At 65.4% G+C, this 18,930-nt stretch overlaps 3 protein-coding genes across 4 annotated transcripts; 1 reads left to right on the top strand and 2 right to left on the bottom strand.

Moving 5' to 3' along the window:
- Nucleotides 1–4,866: 4,866 nt before the first annotated feature.
- JDV02_009903 (uncharacterized protein) lies at nucleotides 4,867–13,624 on the bottom strand. Of its 2 annotated transcripts, XM_047991599.1 has the most exons (4): nucleotides 13,367–13,624; nucleotides 8,079–12,937; nucleotides 6,997–8,043; nucleotides 4,867–6,938 (listed from the first exon to the last, which is right to left on the bottom strand). In XM_047991599.1, the coding sequence occupies exons 1-2, from the start codon at nucleotides 13,409–13,411 to the stop codon at nucleotides 8,543–8,545; spliced, it is 4,440 nt and encodes a 1,479-aa protein (XP_047847611.1). In that variant the 5' UTR covers nucleotides 13,412–13,624; the 3' UTR covers nucleotides 4,867–6,938; nucleotides 6,997–8,043; nucleotides 8,079–8,542. The 2 variants fall into 2 exon arrangements, with proteins under 2 accessions (XP_047847611.1, XP_047847610.1); XM_047991598.1 differs by lacking the exon at nucleotides 4,867–6,938 and having other exon boundaries at nucleotides 7,832–8,043; nucleotides 8,079–13,624.
- JDV02_009904 (uncharacterized protein) lies at nucleotides 5,071–6,692 on the top strand (the record flags this gene model as incomplete). Its single annotated transcript, XM_047991600.1, has 3 exons — nucleotides 5,071–5,191; nucleotides 5,258–5,448; nucleotides 5,505–6,692. The coding sequence occupies 3 exons, from the start codon at nucleotides 5,071–5,073 to the stop codon at nucleotides 6,690–6,692; spliced, it is 1,500 nt and encodes a 499-aa protein (XP_047847612.1).
- Nucleotides 13,625–14,691: 1,067 nt separating the features above from the next.
- Nucleotides 14,692–18,795, bottom strand: JDV02_009902 (uncharacterized protein). The gene is made up of 4 exons (XM_047991597.1): nucleotides 17,576–18,795; nucleotides 16,537–17,328; nucleotides 16,130–16,309; nucleotides 14,692–16,081 (listed from the first exon to the last, which is right to left on the bottom strand). The coding sequence occupies exons 1-4, from the start codon at nucleotides 17,577–17,579 to the stop codon at nucleotides 15,459–15,461; spliced, it is 1,599 nt and encodes a 532-aa protein (XP_047847609.1). The 5' UTR covers nucleotides 17,580–18,795; the 3' UTR covers nucleotides 14,692–15,458.
- Between the last annotated feature and the right edge of the window lie 135 nt (nucleotides 18,796–18,930).

Genomic DNA, 18,930 nt, shown 5'->3' with positions numbered 1-18,930 from the left:
GTCTCCCCGCCAATGACGAACCCCATGTAAGGGAGCATGGTCAGGTGCCTCGCTGCCCCTGCGTGCTGAGCTTACTTGAAACCGGGGATGTCGAACACGACTGCCTCTTCTGGTGATCCCATGGCCATGACGAGGCGGGCCGTCGGCCAATGTCACCGTCGGCCCCATCGTCCCCGCGAATTGGAGAGCATGTTCGCGTCGCAAGGGGTTTCGCAACACCGTCGACCCCAGACTGGCGAGTGCGAGTCACACGACGTGAATAATGGATGGCCCGCCCCCATCTCAGCTTCGGCCCCCCTAGTTTGACAACGGACGGGCCTCGGCAGGACATGCCTCGATGGGGGGAAGGACCGCAGGCCTCTCCAGGGAACCGTTCTGAAGTCGTGCGACGCGGGCATCGGCGCTCTTGCGCTACACCGACGACCAAGGCGGAAAGGGTGAGCCAGTCCACCTGCCATCCGGTCGCTCGGTCCCGACACGTCGCGGCAACAGTGGAATGTCTAGCCCTCGACGTGCAGGGGTAATAGTAATCCGCGGCGCAGGCATCGGCGGCGGCCGATGACGCCGTTCGATTCAAGCTCGAGGCGTGCCCACGCAGGGATATGACCGGGACGGTGGTGATGCCCGGTGGTGATGCCTGGCGGGATGCACGTAGCAGCAGGGTTACACGTTGGCAGAGGGTGGCGCACGCGTGATCTGGCCCTGCCGCCACGGTACGGCCCTGATGCCTCGGTGTGAGAAGCGAGCACGGTGCCGTCCTGGCACTGATGCCCAAGTGCCCAACTGTCAGATCTTGACAAGATTGCCAGGGGTCATGCAGAAACTTCGGGCTGGGCGCACCGCAGCCAAGAGACAAGGCTGCGGCTTGCAAGAGAGTCATACCGGCCGTGGCGACGAGCGTCGATTTCTTCCGTCAGTCGCCCGTGGAGGTGCGAGGCCGCCAGCAACCGCGCTCTCATCACTCGAGCCGGGGCGAGGCAGTGCAGTGCCAACCACGTTTTCCGTTCTAGAACGCATGGGTGACCTGGCAAGGATGGCCATGCAGCAGGCGCCGAGTGGAGCCGCCACGGCGGCATGAGCGGACGGGTTGCGGGTGAGGGGCACGAGCTGCTTCCGCGGGTGGGTGACGAATCGGCATGGATGGGCGACGCCGCTGGCGCCGAGGTTGATCATCAAGCTGCTGTTGCATTGGGGAGATGGCCGCGTGGGTGCGAGACCGATGCTTTGGACTTGCTCGCGCCTCACTACGGGCCAGGGTGTTGACGGTGATGAAGCTGTGACGACGTTGTTCGCAGCAAAGGGGTCGTTGGTGAAGCCAAGGGCCGGTACTTTGTACGAAGTACACCGGCCACGAGCGGGAAGGAGGCATCCACGGCCACTGCCAGCCAGCCAGCGAGGTCTCAAGCGGCCAGCCAAACGCACAAGCAGGGACCTAAGGTAATACCCCTCGGCGCCCGGCACTCCGGGCCTGCATGCCACTGACATGGTGCGCATAGGCGTCCGTGCCCGCCGTCAGCGAGCTTGCCCTCACTGCGTGTCATGCAGGCTGGATGTGCGAAGTAGCGTCGTCTCACTCTCCCGGCTCTCATGACTCTTGCGGTCTGTCGTTCGCGAACAAGGCTCCGAATCAGGCAGCCAGCCGCCCATCGTCGCGGGGAGCGGCACGACGCGGGGATCCAGCCGGCACTGCGCTAGCATGTTTGGGTTGTTTGAGCCTCGCTGGCCACGTCGAGTGTTGAGTCGCCCTGGATTTGCGCGTCCTGCGAGGTTGGGGTCCCAACAGACGCGGCGCCGGCGGCGCTGTATTCCTTCCTGCTTGCCGCCTCTGACCTGTTGAGCGGCCGACTGCTAGACGGCACGGCATCCATCAACATCCGGCGGTAGGTGTACACACTTGTCCACCACATCCATCATCGAGGCGGCCGTGTGCCTCTGCCACAGCCAATCTCGGCGTGCCGGCCATCCTGGTGGGAGGGGAGGCTCAAGTAAACAATAACGTTACGTAGTAGTTAGTAGCAGTACTGGCACCGGGCGGGCATTCCTTGCTTTCCAGGTTGGGGCCATGCCGAGGCCCATTTCCCCATCTCTCGGCGGGCCATGATGCCTCATTCTTCGGGGTGAGCCGCTGTCTCGTCTCAGCTGGCGGATCCGACACCTGATCGAGGTCGAGCACAGATGGCCCGATTTGAAGGTGCCGCCCGTCGCCTCGGCGGACTCGTACGATCGCCCGGTGGCGAGGTCGTGGAGAGCACCTTTGGAACATTCTACCGCGTGTCTTGGAAAGGGTGATCGATGTTGGGCAGCCACCAGAAGCAGGCAAAGATGCGACCGTGACCACATGCTCAAACGGCTGTCCGCTGCGACGCTGACCTGGCCGGGGAGAACCGACGACTGGAGCGAATAACCGCCATGCCGGGAACGAATCGAATCGCGGGGGCGGGCAGTCCTCGCAGGCTGGCTGGCCAGGGGACGGGACTTTTTGGAGTGCTCGATTGCGGTGGGCTTTTGGCATGTCCGCCGACATGGCAAAGCGGCCTGACCCATGGCCATGTCGGATCCCCCGGTCGGTCTGGCGGGGGCCACTGGAAATCATCTCAGCTGCCGGGCTGGGCTGGGCTGGGCTGGGCTGGGCTGGGCCGGGCTGGGCCTGCAAAGACCCCCTGGGCAAAGCGCCATATTGATTGATGCCAGGGCAAAGCAGTGACGACTTCCTCCCTGGCGACAGTGGCCCAAAGACCACGCGGGGGGGGGGGGCTTGGAACGCGTGCCTACAGGGCTGAGGCGATGCGGCCCCCTGTCGGACATGATGGAGTCCAGTCGCGTGGGCCCAGGGTGGCGGCGGCGGATGGGCGGGTTCTGGCGTGCGGGCGGCTTCCAGTGGAGGTGTTCCGGAACTCGCCGCTGGGGCTGTCTGGAACCGTGGAATCCACCTCACCTCCCGTCGCGATGGGCCCCTGCCTGTCGTAATAGTCGTAGGTACTAACTAACTTGTAGGTGATGACCACCAGTGAGGGATCGCTCGCTGCCTGCTTTGGGACGCTGCGGCTGCTGCCCTGAACCATACCTAGTAAGGTTCTGTGAGGCGGCAGTAGGAGGGCGCGAAGACGACGGGACCGTGCTGTGCTGCGCTGTTCTGCGCTCTGCCGGGCCCAAGCTGGACGGGGCCGAGCTCTTATGGGCATCTAATGGTGAGTTAGTAGGTACGGGCGTCCACTAATAAACACCTCACTAGCACCTCGGTCGTGGCCGTTCCACGTCCACCTTCTCCGCCATCAGTCAGTCGTGGCCAATTTCCATTTTTCCACACTACTCGACTCGTGCCTCTTTCTCAAACTGCGTCTCTCGTCGTCGTCGTTGTCGGTCTGGCATCGTGCCGTCGCCTTGCGGTTATCTGCTTCACTTGCGTTCATCCCGCTCTCAGCTCGGCGTGCCCCCCGCCCCGTCCGTCCTCGCAGCAGCTGGCAGCCTGCAGCGTCCAGCAGCGTCCCTCCCGTCGTCTCCAGTGGAGGCGAACACCGGTGCCCGGACACGGCGCAGTGCAGCGCAGCACACCTCGGTGCAGTGCAGCGCAGCGCAGCGCGACACAGCATCCCGTTGTGCTGGCAGCGCAGCTGAACCCGGCCTATCTACAAAGCACGCTCGCCTCGACAGTCGAGATATCCTCGTGTCGACGACACCCGACGAACCACCAGCATCCAACCCTCGGGCCCAGGCCGTCTGGATCAGTGGCTGGCCATACCGCCCTTTTCTTCCCCCCCCCCCCGGTCCCCCGGCGCCCCGGCCATCCATCGGCATCACGAGACCCTCCACCCGCTGCCACAGCCCACCGGCCAAGCGCCGCCGCCGACCCCTCCCCTCGCAGCACACCCAGCAGCGCAGCGCAGCGCAACACAGCCAGCGCACCAGCAGCAGCGATAAGTCAAACCTGGAGGCACGGGCGACGCTCCTCAGGTACCTACCTCCCTGGGCCGTACCTTGCTTTAGGCCGCCACCGACGTTGCTCGGGTTTGGGTCCGCCCGCCAGCCGCCACAAGGTTCCCACTGCCATCCGTTGCCCACCTCATCGCCCCCGCCTGCCTGCCTGCGGCTTTGCTCCCACCACGGGGTCGAGTTGAGTTGGCAGCGCAGGGTCCCGCCGTCGGTCGGGCCAAAATTTGAAAACCGACGTCCCCTCCATCTCGACGCAAGACCGAATTGCTTTGTCCCTGCCCGCCCGACAAAGCACCCGTGACCGAACTCGGCTCGTCGCACTCACTCACTCATCAGTCACTCACTCTCACTCACTCACTCACTCGCCCACTCATCCGTCAGCGCCAGCGGCCTCCATCGCCTGCCCCGTCTGGCCGGTCCGCCATCGGCTCTGTCGTCCCCCCGCTGAGGCAGCCTGCGTCCGTCGACTCGGCCCGCGTGACCATCGACAACCTCATTCTCGCTCGACGCCCACGGCATCGGGACGCAGGCGTGACGGGCATTCGCGAAGCTCTGCGCAAACCAGGTCGTCCGTCGCACTTACACGGCGTCACCACCCCCCACGGTCCGGCCCACGCCGACGAGCTGCATCACCCTGGTCACCGACTGGCCTTGCCTGGGCTCGCGCAATAAGCAAACAGCCATCCCGACTCCGGCCCAATCCAGTCAGTCGCCTTTCCGAGACCGAGACCCCGTGCGCGAGCGCGACCCGGCAACACCCTTGCGCCGCCCGCCCATCACTTTGCGACAGCAGCCAGCCCTCCTCGCTGTTACCTTGAGAGTCATCTCAAGGGCTTCGAGCCTCCGCCCTGCTGCTGCTGCTGCTGCTGCTGCTGCTTCGCCGGCTCGCGGCACAGGTTCGGCTCTGCCCCCCGGCCCGACGACCTCGACTCCCCCCCCCCCTTATGCCCGGCGACCACAATGACCAGTCCGCCCAGTCGCGCGTAGTCACTCCGTCTCTCTCGCACGCCAAGGAACACTGGCTGCGCTGAGCCCCCACGAAAAGGACATAGAGGTCCAGGTTCCGACACAAGACGCCGCCGGCCCGTCCACCACACCAGCCCATCGGCCGCCCCTCTCGGGAGCCGGCCATCGTCGCAGATGGACCCCAGCGTAGCCATGATGCTGCCCAAGGGCATCGTCATCAACACCACAAACATTTACAAGGAGGTTGCAAGCTACCCCACCGTCCCCGCAGACAAGATCTGGGAGTACTGGCACGGTAGGGCCACCCCAGAGAGCATGTGCGCGCGAGGTGCTTCAGAGTGCTGACCGACACCCTCTCCAGTCTACACCATCACCAACAAGAAGCTCAAGGATCCCACGGCCCGGCGCCTGGAGAACTTTTGGTGGCAGGTCTGGGGCAGCGACCGGCGACACCTCAGCGGCCGCACCCTCGCGAGGCTCTACGAGGACATCTCGGTCGGCCCTACCATTGCCCCCCTCCAGGGCCCGCCGAACCGATGGGAGGGCCCCAACGTGAGTGACGTCTGGCCGCCGTGGAATGACGATGGGATCTGACATGCCAAACCTAGGCCCCACCCCTGACGAGACAGCTGATCCTCGCGCATCTGAGTCAAGAGCGAGACGCGCGCCAGCCCGCATCCGAGGCGCGCCCACCACCTCCACAGACCAAGCAGAGCGACAGCTCCGTCAGGAGCCTCTCGTCGAGCGCCTCGAAGCCGCCCCCGCCGCACCCCATCCTCAAGAAATCCAGGGGCCCGTCGGCCTCCGGGCCCCGGCCCACGGCCCGCTTCGTCTCCCCCCACGGGTCCGGCGACGAGGACGACAAGGAGAGCGACTTTCCCTCGTCCGGAAGCACCGTCGCGACCGGACTTGAGGCCCCTCCCGTGGCGCTGCCCAAGAAGAAGCCGCCGCACGCGACCAAAAAGTTTGTCGCGGGCACGTCGTCGGCCAAGCGGCGGCCTCTGATGCAGAGAAGGGCCAGCCCCCAGTCGCCGGTGCTGTCCGCCGTGGGGTCGCGCAACGGCGACGCCCCCGGCTCTCGGACTGTTGGGGTCGCCCGGCCCGTCTCGCCCATCCCGGAGCGGGCGTCGAACCACGCCAGCCCGGTGGCCGAGGGCAACGGGCAGCCAGACGGGGAGAGCCCGGTCCCCAGCGCCAAGGCTCTCGGGAAGCGGCCTGCGGTTCCGCAGAGGCTACCGACGAACAGTGACGGACCTGGCAAGGCGAGGGGCGTGTCGTCATCGTCGTCGTTGGCGTCGTCGGCGCATGTCGCACCGAGAGCCAACCTCCGCCCGGCGCCGCACGCGGCCGACAGCATCGCGGATTACAAGCGGCGCCCCGGGACACCGCCGCTGGTGTCGGCGGCTCCCGTGGCCGAAGCCGCAGCCGCCGCGCCCGCGATGGGACGCTCGCAGTCCCACAACGGATACGGGTATGAGCGATACACGGACCGCCACGGCCCCAACGCGAAGCTCTTCACCGGCGCCACGGCGTCGATGACCAATGTGGCCGCTCAGGGCACCATCATCGACCAGTCCGGCTCGCTGCCCAAGTCGAGCATCCTCGGCGAGTCCCTGGACCACAGCACCACTCTCCCGAGCAGGCTCTCGTCGTCGTCCCTGCTCGACTCCCGCCTGACGCCGACCCAGCCCGGAACGTCGGCCAGCGTGCCCATGGCGCGTACCAGGAGTCAGCTCACCCTGCTGCTGGAGCGCGAAAAGGCGCGGACAGGGGACAAGCCGCGGTCGAAGAACTGAACGGCGTTAGCCCGCGCCAGCACCCGGGCGAGTGCGACGGACGCGCCGGGCACCACCAATCACATGTCTTGAAGATCATTCCCGCAGTGCCTTGTACAGTATCATGTCCTTTGATTTGCATCTTGTTGTCGTTTACCAAGCCGCTGTTACCATGACGATATTATGATCCGTCCGCAGCAGCGAACACCGGCGCGAACAGGCGAGAGGGAGGCGGAGCGTGGCAGCATTGGACTCGTTTTGCTTTCCCTACTTGCTATTCTGAATCTGGAGCAGTATCAAAATTTGGGGGGGGGGGGGGGCGTACGGCGAGAGGGAGCGAGCAGCGGCCCGCCACGCAAATAATGGCGGTTCGTGTGAATACGACTCGTCTCCCTTTTTTTCCCTCATTTTCATTCTATATCAGCGTCCCCATGGCGACGAGACTGGGGCGGCATTGTGTGGAGGGGCAGGGAGGGCGAGACCGGACAGACAGGCAGGGTCTTGTGGTGGTGGGTGACACTGACGAGAGGCTGACGGGCGGTGGAAGGGTGGCAGACCGTTGGTGGTGAGTGGGCGGGCTCAAGTCGTCGTCCCTGCGTGCGTGCGTGCGTCCGTGACGAGGAGGAGGGAGGCAGGGAGGGGAGCAGCAGCAGCACCAAGGAGGCTCGAAGCATGCCGGGGAATACCCGCCGTGGGCATGCACTACAGTATACGCTTTGGATGCCTGGCACGTACCTACCTAGCTAGGTAAGCAGGTGAGGTAGTACCGCCAGGGTGCGAAGCACATAGTAGGTAAAACGGGAGAAAAGAAGAAGCAACCTGCAGCAAGGGCTCCTCAGCTCATCAGCTCAGCTCAGCCCAGCCCAGCCCAGCTCTAATTCAACGCGCGATTCAATGGCCGTAAGGGGATGGTGGGTGGGCGATGGTTCAATGTTGCGCAACGGCAGCAGCATGATGTATGTGCCTGTCGTGATGCCATGTGGCGTGCGCAGACTCCGTTTGCGCCTGTACTAGAGGTAGTTGCGGACTCCGTTTATCTGTGCCTCTCTCTTGCTCGCCCGCACTGTCCAGCTGGCGGGCTAGCTAGGCTGGGTCGCTCGCCAACTCGCCCGGGGCGAAAAGGAACATGTGCCAAGCAGGGCAGGTCACGTCACGTCACATCCCATATAGGTAGTTGTCCCACATTCACCGCACCAGACTATGCCGTACCATCATCACACGTTGTCCACATCGCACCGTCTCGAGAGCGCACCTTTAGCAGTCCCGCGCCACCCGCGGTGTCGCATGTATTACATGTCATGCATGGCATGGTTCAAATGCTGACTACTGACCCGCCCATATTGCGATATCTCATCTATCCATGCCATGCCACGTCATGTCATCCCAAGCCATGCCATGCCATGCCATTCGTGTATTCCTCCATCCGTTGCGGCCCATGGCAAAGTGGCACGCACGTGTGGCCGGGTCCGCTTCCCGCATCCAGCCCCCAATGATCACAAGACGCCGAGATTACTCCGCGAGGGCCTTCACCCCTCCCGTTCCTTTTTGGGACCCATCTCGCACGCAGGCGCGATAGACCGACGCGCGAAGAAAAACAAATGGAATACAAGATCAAGAATTCGCAGTAGCAGTGGTGGTGGCAGTAAAAGCGACGCCGCAGGGGGAATGCAAATCCAAAGCCGGAGATCAAAGCGAAACGACCTCGAGTCCGTGGTGTATAGAGCGATAACCAGAGGCGCGGTGAGAGCGCCGAAAGACTATTAATACGAGACAAGGAGATGGTGATGATGATGATGCTGTCGGTGGTGGTGATGTATCCAAAGTGTCAGGGCTCAGCCCGCCGTATAGCAGAAGCAGCAGCCTCCACAGCCCTAGTCGTGGATGCCGAGCATCTTGCGCAGCGCGCCAAACTTCTTCTTCTTGACGGGATGCAGTTCCGGCACCGGCGGGATGTCGTCCTCGTCCTCGTCGTCAAGCGGGGTTTGCGCCAGCCCGACGACGCCCTGCGAGGTGCTGCGGCGCCGGAGAAAGGTGCCCTTGCGGGCGCCGCCGTTGGTGGTGGGCGCGGACCCGCCAGCCGTCGACGGCCGCGTCTTGTCCGCGGTGGTGGCGGCGGCGCCCTGCGAGCCCTCGGCCGAGGTCCCCTCCTCCCCGTCGGGCAGCGGCCAGCTGGTCTCGTCCTTGTGGAGGCTGTTGTTGCGCATCTGCGCCAGCTGCTCCGGCGAGCGCTCGAACCTGGTGTCGCGCCGGGCGGCGCTCTCGCCGACGTCGCGCGAGATGCGGTTTGACGGGTCCTTTTTGCGCCGGAGGATGGACATGAAGCCGCCGCGGGAGCGGGTGGGCTCGTCGCCTTGTGACGCCGGCAGGGGCATCAGCGTGCCGCGCCCCGACCTGTTCCGACGCGGCGTCTGCGCCTGCCCGTTGGTGAGGACTCCGTTCTGAGGCCGCGCAGCCTCGTCGTCGTCGCTATCGGGGAGGTCCGGCGACGCGTCGCGCACCGCGGGCGTCATCCCCATGGCGCTCGCGGCGGCCATGCTCGACGATCTGTGGCTCCGCATCGACTTGGGAAGCCCCTTGCCCTTGGGCCCGCGCGGCCGCGACACGTTCTCGTCGTCGCTCGAGTCGGCAAAGCGGCTGCTGAACAACGACGGCCCTCCCTCGTCCTCGTCGCTCGAGTCGGCAAAGCGGCTGGCGCTCCGGCGCTTGCCCTGCATGAGGCCCGACGACTTCTTCTTTGCCGACAGGCGCGACTTGCTGGCGTCGACGGATTCCGCGCGCAGCGACTGGCGCATGCGGCCGCCGCCAAAGGAGCTGACCCCCACCGGCGTTGCGTGCATCGAGGCGCGGCGGAAGGCCGGCGGCGACAGCGAGCGGAGGCTGAAGCGGCCGCTGCCCCGAGTCGAGGGGGACGGCGGCTCCGGGGGCGCGGCGCGCATCGACATCCGGAACCCGTGCTCCGTGTTGGAGCTGGCGCGTGCCCGCTTGAAGCTGCTCACGCTGTCGTCTGACCCCTTGCGTCGGAGGCTCGGCCTCGAAGCGCCTGCCGGCGCGAGGTTGTCGGCCGAGAGGTTGCGCTTGTGCGCCTTGAACGGCTCGACGCTTGGCGGCGGCTGGTAGGACACGGGCCGGCCGGACTGCGACAGCGATGGCCGGGTGCCGCCGTTGGATGTGGTCGATCGCAACGTCTTTCGCATGCCGGTACCCGCAGCAGATGCCGCGGCCGGGACGGGTTCGGGCTCAACGTGCCGCGACTGTCTCGCTCGCTTCTCGGGCATCGCGGCCGGGGCCGCGCCATTGGCCCTCATCGACCTCCTCATGCTGCCCGTCTGTTGGCCAGCCTGGGGGGCCGCGGGGGGAGCGGGTGGCTCGCTTCGCATCGACTGCCGCAGCTTGGGAGCACTGACGGGACGCGTCTTGGATTGCGCAGCCAGGGCAGACGCCGTCATGGCGGCGACCTCGGACTCCTTGTCGGACCACTTGGTGCCGGGCACGATCTGGTAGGTCCTGTGGCTGGTGGCGGACACGGGGCTGTCCTCGACGCTGGCGTAAACGCTCGTTCTCTTGCCGTCCGGGGTCGCGGGCTGGTTTGCGTCGGCATCCTCGGCCGTCTCGGCGAGAGCCTCCATCTCGAGCTGGCGACGCTGCTCCGTCGACAGGCTCCTCCAGTACGCCTTGGCATTCTCCCAGTCGGCCGACGACTTGGCCAGTGCCGGGGGGATGGGTGAGCCCGACGACTCGCGGGACTCGCGCGCCTCGTCTACCGAGTGGACCATGACCTGCTCCTGGATCTTCTTGACCATTTTGGGCCCTGCCGGGCTCTCCACGACGGCGTCAAGTGACATGAAGCCGTCGCCGTTGACCTCTTCCAGATCCTCGTACGCGTCGCTGTATACGCTGCAGCGGTCCGTGTCCTCTTCCTCCTCTGCAATGTCGTCCATGGCAGAGGGTGCCGCCGCGCCCGGCGACTCGGTCACGTCGACGGGCTCAATGGGCTGCGCGGGAGGCAGCGCATCCGTGGACAGGGCATGCGCGAGCGGTGCGTCGTGTACGCCCGCGGGCTCAACCGGCGAGTCTTCGTGGGGAAACGTCCCTGGAACGTCGTGCTCCTCTTCGCCACTGAAGGCGTTGTCCCTGGGATCCTGCGGGAGAGGGCTGGGTTGCTGCACGGAAATGGTCGGGACCTCGCCGTCCGTGGCCTCGGCGCCGAACGTGGCCTTGATGGGCGTCGTCGGCTCGGGCGTGAGGAGCTGCGTGGTTCTGGGCGTGGTGGCCGCGGTCACATCGTCCAGCTCCGTGGTGACGTCGGTGTCCAAGTCGTCGTCCGAGTCGGACACCAGGTCCTCGCCACGACCGTCGCCCTCCCTGGACTGCACGACGGGGGGCAGGGGCTCTCGGTACTTGGAGATGTTGGCCGCGTTTCTCGAAGCCTGGTCCTGGCTCAGGATGGTCCCGATGGCGGCGTCGGACGACTGGCCGGCGTCCGTCGTCTCGCCCGCGCCCGACCAGGCCCTCTCCGACGGCCGGACCAAGGGCCGCTCCTCGGCCTCCTTGGACTTCTTATCGCGCACGCTTCCAAACAGCGGCAACGCGGGCCGGGGCGTCATCGTTTCGTCCTCGTCCAGGCTGGACGGCTCCTTCTTGGCGTACTTGGTGACGATGTTGTGCCAGGGCTTCTTGGCCTGCGGGCTCGGGACGACGGGCGACTCTGTCTCGTGAGGCTGCACCGACTCGCCGACCACGACCGTGTTCCGATCGTCCCAGCTGACGCGGGCGCTCTTCTTGCGGGAGAGGCCGGGATCCTCGACGCGATGGGGGCTCAGATTCCTCGCCGACGCCTCGGAGCCGTCGTCCGAGGGAGACACGCCGCGGGGGCTCGAGAGCTTCATGGCCGACTTCCTGGGCGAGACGGACCGCGGGGGCGGCTCGTGCCGGACGGCAAGCTGGTCGTGAGCCGGGGCGAAGCGCGCCGAGCGGACAGGACTCTCGGACCGCAACCGCGCGCTCTGCGGGCTGCTCTGCGGCTGTGGCCCAATGTCGCGGGCCTGTCCGTTGGCGGCGGCATTGGCGACCGGAGTAGCGGCCGCTGCGGCTGCGGCTCCTGCTGCCACCGGCTGCGCTGTTCGCTGCTGCGGTTCCGTTTCCGTCGCGGGCAGCTCTGCAACCGCAAGGGGCCGCTGTTCATCAGATGTCGAGGCCTGATCCATCGCCGGCGCCTCTGCCACGACGGCGGCGGGTGTAGAGGCTGCCGCGGCTTGGGCCTTCTTCTTCTTCTTTTTCTTCTTCTTCTTGGATGGGCTCTGAGGCTGCCCGGCGGCGGCGACCGGCGCAACGGCAGCGACCGGCACTGGCGCGGGAGCAGGTTCCTCCTCCTCTACGGGCGCGGATTCGGGCTCGGGCTTGGGCTCCGGCTCAGGCTCAGGCTGCTGCTTTGGCTGCGGCGGCTGACCTGGCAGCGTCTCGAGAGCCGGTGCTTGCGTCCGGGCCACTGTACCCTTAGCGAGATGCGAGCCGATCCTCGAAGGCTCCTGCTGTTGCTTCTTCCGAACGGTCTGTGAGCGGGCCAGCAGCTCGCCCCGCGGCACCATCCGCCGCGAGTTCGCGTCGTAAACGAGGGTCTGGTCGTCGAGGGAGGGCGAGGGGGAGTGCACGCGGCCCCGAGGGTAGGAGAAGTTGATGGAGGGGCTGGGGCTGACGCTGCCGGGCCGCGCCTCGCCGGGGGAGGCGGGCGCGTGCATCACGGAGTCGGACCTCCTGACGTTTGTCGCGTCACCGGCCGTCGCACCGCCAAACCACGAGGGCTGGTGGCCGCCGCCCTTCATCTTTTCGCTGGCCGTCCGGAACGGTTGCGTCTGCAGCGGGGCGCCCTTGCGCTGTGCCCCCGCGGCGACGGCCTTGCGGCTCGCCAGTATGTGGTCGTTGGGGATGTTCGGAACGGGCGGGACGTTGCGCTCTCTCGGCATGGGGCTGCGGCCGCCGGGAGAGGGTGACCGAAAGGTCCGCTCGATCATGGAGCCGACGCTGGGCGTACGCCGGAGCCCCTTGCCGCCCGGGGAGCGGTCGTTGCCGCCTGGCATGGAGGCGACCGAGGGACTCCTCCGGACGGCGCGCTTCGACTGCACCTCGGCGACGTTGGTCGGGGTCATGGGCCGCGCGCGCAACGCGGCGGCGGCGGCGGCCGACGACAGCGAGGCATTGGAGCCACGGCGCATAAAGGCCGAAGCCGCGGCGGTGGCGGCATTGGGGTCGGCCGTCTCCCTGGTCAGAGGCTGTCGCGACATGGCCGGTCAGCAAGGGCAAACCAAGCAGGCAAGCAAGCAAGCAAGCAACGGGCGGTGCGCGCAAGGCGGGCTCAGGTGTGCAGGACTCGTGACGGCAGAGCCGTGGCGGAAACTTGCGCCGGGGGCAGTATATAAGGGGGTTGTGGTGTGTATGGCTCGCCCCAGGCGACGTCAACGGCAGACTGACGACGGGCTCAAACGCGGTCAACGTCGCAGTCTGGCCCGCACCACCGGACACGGACAAGTGCGTCATTGCCCTAGTGCGCCGAGTCGAGCACACTGGAAGACCCTCGGCACCAGAGTCTGGCTGCGACGCAACGACGGGGGAGTGGAACGAGGCGGACTGGGGGGCCCAAAGTCTAAAAATGAAGCTTTCGCGAATGGGCCGGACGGCGCATGGACGGTCTGGAAGCTTACCTGGACGGGCGGCGCATGCCTCCGGGAGCCAAACAAGCTGGGCATGGCGGCGTCGTGTCGTCGTCGTCACCGCTCAACGGGACGACATGGGCGCGTTGGGTGAATGGGGTTATGGCGATGCTATAAAAATGGAGGATGCTGCTGTCGGCGGATGAGATGACGGGAGAGGAGAGGAGATGGGAGAGGAGGACAGGCGGCGGGTGGCGATGACGGAAGCTAAGGGAAGGTCAGGCAGGCCAAGGCAAGCAAGGCGGGAGATGCGGACGACGCTTGTTTCTGCCGGCGCTGGTGGTGGTGGTGGTGGTGGTGGTACCCCGGTGGTAGTGGATGGAGCAGTGCAGCGGTCCACTGTTAGTGGGCGCATCCACGCCGTGCCAGGCGGCCCTGCGCTCCATTTGGGCCACCGGCGGTGCTTGCGGTGGGGCCACGTCCTGCACCGTAGGTGCCAGAGCGTAGGCGGGCCAGGGCCAGGCGTTGAGTGAGGCGCGTCCATGCCTGCCCGTCGGGTGAGGTGCTGCGCCATGGATCAATTGCCAGGCGGCGTGCTCCAGGGCTCCCTGGCCTGGGACATTCCTGCAGGGAACACCCCGAACACCAAACCTAGCTTGACCTGCTGGATCGCCGTTGGTCGCCGCCCGTCTCTGGTGGCCCACCTTTGCCAGAGCCCAGGGCTGACCCGCCCACGATGACGACAGTCCGTCGAGCTAAAGGGGCGCGTAGCGTGTCATCGTCGTCGTCTTGTCGTCGTACCTCTCGTTGTCGGCGGGCGCTCCGCTGCCCACGGAGCGGTTTGTGCAGCGGCGCCCAAATAATCGAAAGCGTTGGTTGGCTCCCCGCGTCGTCCACCTGGAACCTTCCGCCCGGCTGGGCACGCGGCCATCACGAGCAAACGCTGCTGCAGTAGACCCATAAGAGCACTTCTTCTTGTAGCATTTCGAGAAGCCGTCTTCGTTGGGAGGCCGGTCAATGCTCGCTCTCGTCTTTGACGCGGAGAGGTCAGCCCAGGACATCAGTCAGGCAGCACTGACATGGGCCTCTGCACAGACGAGGGCGCCGCCCCGAGGACCAGCGAGTCGGCCAGCGCTCGAGTCGCCCTCTGCGCCGTGCTCGCCGAGACCAAATGTCAAGTATATCTTGTGCCGTAGGGTAGCTGTGTCAGCCGCTAACTGGCCAATTGATGAGGTTCCCGACGGCACGGTTTGACGACTTCTCGGTGCTGAGCTGATTACTATCTCGTCGTCAACCCGTCCGGACGGCCTTTGCCCCTTGCTTTAGGCGACTTGGCCTGCCCCGGCTATGCAGGGATGGTTGGATCGCCGCCTCCATCGCATCCCTCCGACCGACTCCATCTGTCGATTCCATCCACCCGCCCACGGAACCCCCGTATTCCGGCGCTATTCCCAAACGGGCAGCACCTGGCACACCTCGCTGTACGTCTCGGCCAAACACAACCATATGCAACTCAACGCTTCACTTATAACAAGCATGCTGCTATCCTATCCAGCGTTTAGGTACACGGATACCGGCCGTTGCAGGCACCTGAGCCACCTTGCCAGTCGCTACGTCGAGCCGGCCTCTCGCTTCCCCGTCTCGCCATCAGGAGCGGATGCGCAACACTATGCCATGTCCAGACGAGCCGCGTCCAGTCCACGCTGCCATTCCAAAGTCACCGGCCTGCCTGAGACCGGCCATATCCTGGACATGATTCAATAAGACCGCGACACACCCCGTCGGCACACCCAACGACCTCTTCTCCGGCAAACTCCCCACCGAGGTTGCCTATCCACGCAATGACTCGTCCATGCCATGCAGATATACACTTTGCCGCCTTGCAGCCACCACCGCCGTGGTAATATGTTCGACCCGTCCCAGCTCCGTGTCTTGAGCTTACACTCGTTCATTGGTTTGCCTTGGGCAGAGCCCCTTGGCGACTCCCCGGCCCCTGCAGCAACGCGCTTTGCACTCTGCGAGCTCGTTCGGCGTCGCCCCAGGGCCCGCTCGCAGTAACAAGCCATGTTGTAGAACAGCGCACGCAACATATTGTGCCAATTGTCCCGGTGATCGCTCAAACAGACGGGGGCGTAAACATCGCCTATGGCTTCGATCTCATCGGCAGGACGCCGCCTCGACCGTCTCCCAACGGCGGAACTCGTTCAGGGGGAGGGCTCGGGTAATCGTCCTCGAAATCGTCCTCGTACTCGTCCTCGGACTGCGTCGAGTGACTGTGGCTGTGCTGCATGGGGGTCGCGTCCTGGTCGTCCTGGGGATCCGGCTGGCGAGGGTCCTCGGGAGCCTGCGTGCCATGTCCGCCCTTGCCGAGAGGCTTCCCCGACTTTCTGGCCTTGCGGCTCTTGGCCTTTGCCTTCTCTAGCAGTCGCTTGCGGTCGGCCTCCTCTTGGCGGTGGCGGCGATCCTTGATTTCGTAGTCTCGGATGAGACGGAGGGGAGCCCGGCCAAAGATGCTCTCAAACTCGCAAAATTCGCATATCCAGACATCCTCCGGCCGGGGAGGTTGGTGGTAGTAAATGTCGGCCGCCATCTGCTTGCGTTGGCGAGCGGCCACGTCGAGCTCTCGATCCAGACGTCGACGAGACTTGCGTCGCCCAGCCGACTTGGTTCCAGCGGCCCCGGGAGCCGCCTCGTGATTCGCGCCATTGGGCGCGTTCGGTCCGGGGGGAGACGCTTGTGCCGACATGGCATGGCGATTCGGGTGGCCTGCGCCGCGTGAGTAAGTCGCAGCGCCGTCTGGAGACCTCGACATACCAGGCCACTGCACGGTACCCGGTACCTGAGAGTCGCAAGTAAAGGTGAATTGCGTCGACGCCGGCGTGGGTTTGGGCGTCGCCGAGTGCTGCTGCAGTAGGCTCACGTTCTCCTGCCCCTGGGGCGGGTGCTTCTCGGCGTTGGCTATCGCGCTGGAGATGATGCCCGTGCCTTCAGGTGCTGTACGTAAGAGATGCTGTTAGCAAGGGCGCTGCTGACGATACGCTGGTAGAGTTGGATGCCATGCAGGTCCTGGGCTTTGGTGCGCGATGCGAGCCTTGGTCGCCTTGGAGAGATGCACAAACGCCTTGCCGCGACCGCTTGGCCGCAAAAGGCAATTAGGCGAACAGCTAGTCCCGCAGAGGAGCAAGCAAATCATGGCAGGGCGTAAGCTGAAAAGGACGTACCTGGTGACCACGGCGAGGTGCCGCCCTTGGAAGACCGGCCTGGCCAGACGCTGTTACCGTCGGCCAAGGCGCGCAGAGGGCTTCTGCCGTTTCGAGAGCGGCCCAGCCTCCCCCTACCGGGCCCGGAGAAGCCTTGATTGGCCGATGCGTAGGAGCCGGGAGCCGAATATCCAGCAGAGCCGTGGTGGAGCCTCTCGCCGGCGTCGTCCGTGGGCGAATGTGCGTTTCCAGAGATGCCCAAGGAGCTGAGATCGCTGCTCAGAGAGCCAGCCCCATTCAGAACCGAGTCGCTTGCAGATGGGATTTTCCGCTTCTTCTTATTGCTGTTCTCAAACGAGTCGTAGCCGTCGACCGACGACGTTGCGGATGGGGGCGGCTGAGGATCGGCCGCGCGGGCCGGGTCCGGTCGAGATGGACGACGTGCCGCTCGCGTCAGCATGTCCGGCTGGGGCCTGGTGATGAGCGTGCTCCGCGGGCCGCTCTGCTGCTCCTCGCCAGCCGGCGGGCGGACGCCATTGCGCAGGCTCTGGAAGGAGGGCGGGTCGGGTCGCCGGCCGTGCTCAAGGGCAGCGGCGGGCTCGCCGTTTGCCTGGGCCGCCGCGCCGTCGTCCTTGGCCGTGTACGGCGGGTAATAGAAGAGGGGGACGTTGTCGAGGGTCGACGGCGGATACTTGATCGAGCCTGCGGCCTCTGGCGAGAGGCGTTCTCGTAGTCGCCTCTTGGGGAGGGGCCGAATGGGCCGATCGGGAAACAGCGACGACACTGTATCGGGCGACATCATTGTGAATTCACCTGGCGAGCGCCAGCGAGAGCGCCTTGTCAGCAGGTATATCGCCGCGATGCCGCAGAGTGAAGGCATTGCGTAGGGTGATGTGATGCAGAGGAGGTTGTCGATCCAGCGTGGCAGCAGCCAGGCAAGCATGTTTGTTCTGCACGGGAGCGCAGCTGTGAAAGGAGGAGGGAAAACGGACATGGGGGAGCGCGGTGGGCGCTCAAGACTGAACAGGACGAGGGAAAACACATGTGCGGGAAAGCGTACCCATCTATCATTATACACGAGGGTGCCTCTTCCACACGGCAGCGGCCACGCCAAGCGAACGAGAGGGGGGACGGAAGTCGAGACGGCAGACACCGGCAGCGGGTGCAGCGTCGTCGACGAGGCCGCACGTATATATCTCTCAGGAGCCGAGTATGTGACGGGGCGGTCTCGGGGAGCAGAGTAACAGAGGTGGCTCGTGTCGTCGGGCTCCAAGAGCCACAATTCTGCATCAGAGGTCAGCGAATGGTCGGGGCCAGAGCGTTGGTCCACGGGCGTTTGGGACTCGCGGGGACAAACGAGGACAGAGCCGCCTGACGCAGACGCAGACGCAGCAGACGCAGCAGCAGCAGCAGCAGCTACCCTCCCTGGTTGGCGGGACACCAAGCTGTTCAAGGCGTTGCCGGGTGCTGCGGTGCGGGCAGCGGCGAGCAGCTGCACCTCAACGGCCACGATGGGAAGAGGGGGGCGGATGGGGGTGGAGGGATCCAGAGACTTACCGACCTTGCTGGCCGTCCCGACAGGCACGAGCGAGGGACGCCTCGGCCGGGACCAGGCAGGCAGGCCGTTGGCGGGTGATGCTATGGCAGCTGTTGAGCGAGGCCGGCCGGGACGCGGGGGAGCAAGCAAGACGAGGCCGAGGGGGAGGGGGGCACAGCGACCAAAAGGCTCGAGATTGGAATTTGGTTGATTGCAAATGACAGCATTTGGTAGCGGCTGGCCGCTGGCTGTGTGGGTTGATTTAGGAGGTCTGAGGTGGTGGTGGGTGTGCCGCCCCGAGCCAGGCCAGGCCACAGCCCAGGCGAGGCGAGGCGGACCAAGGGCCGCGCGCCCACTAGCGGCTATTAGGTAAGCTGCGGCCCGGGGTCAGGCTCGTGACTGACTGGTGACGGGAGGAGGGACGTGAATCATCCATCCCGTCTCGTCTCGGCGGCCAGCTGTCGGCTGCGTCGAGCCAGCAAGCAAATATGCAGTGACGAGCTGACGGTGTCGTCCCGCCGCGCAAGGAGATGAACCTGCAAAGCTGCCCCGGACTGTCGGAAATGGCAGTCGACAGGATGGCCATGCGCCGCCGTTGCTTGGCCAATTGCCTGTGCCAGAGTCCCTGGCACAGGCCGTCCGTCACCGAGCCACGCATAACCACGTCCAGCTGGTGGTGAGCTCCTGCTGCTACGTATATAAGTCCGTTTATGCCCCGGTGGATAGGTTCGTTCGTGTACCTGTCCCGCCGTCCTTGGTGACGGGTAACGGGAGGTGTGTGCCCGACCGGGCGCCTCATAGCTGAAGCGTACCCTGCCGGCGGTGACGGACCTGCTCCCAGAGCCCGCACTGGCTGACATACATAAGGTACTACAAGC

This window comes from Purpureocillium takamizusanense, chromosome 10, assembly GCF_022605165.1.
Source record: "Purpureocillium takamizusanense chromosome 10, complete sequence".
In the NCBI taxonomy this organism is placed as follows: domain Eukaryota; kingdom Fungi; phylum Ascomycota; class Sordariomycetes; order Hypocreales; family Ophiocordycipitaceae; genus Purpureocillium; species Purpureocillium takamizusanense.
This window is presented reverse-complemented; position numbering and strand designations above follow the sequence as displayed.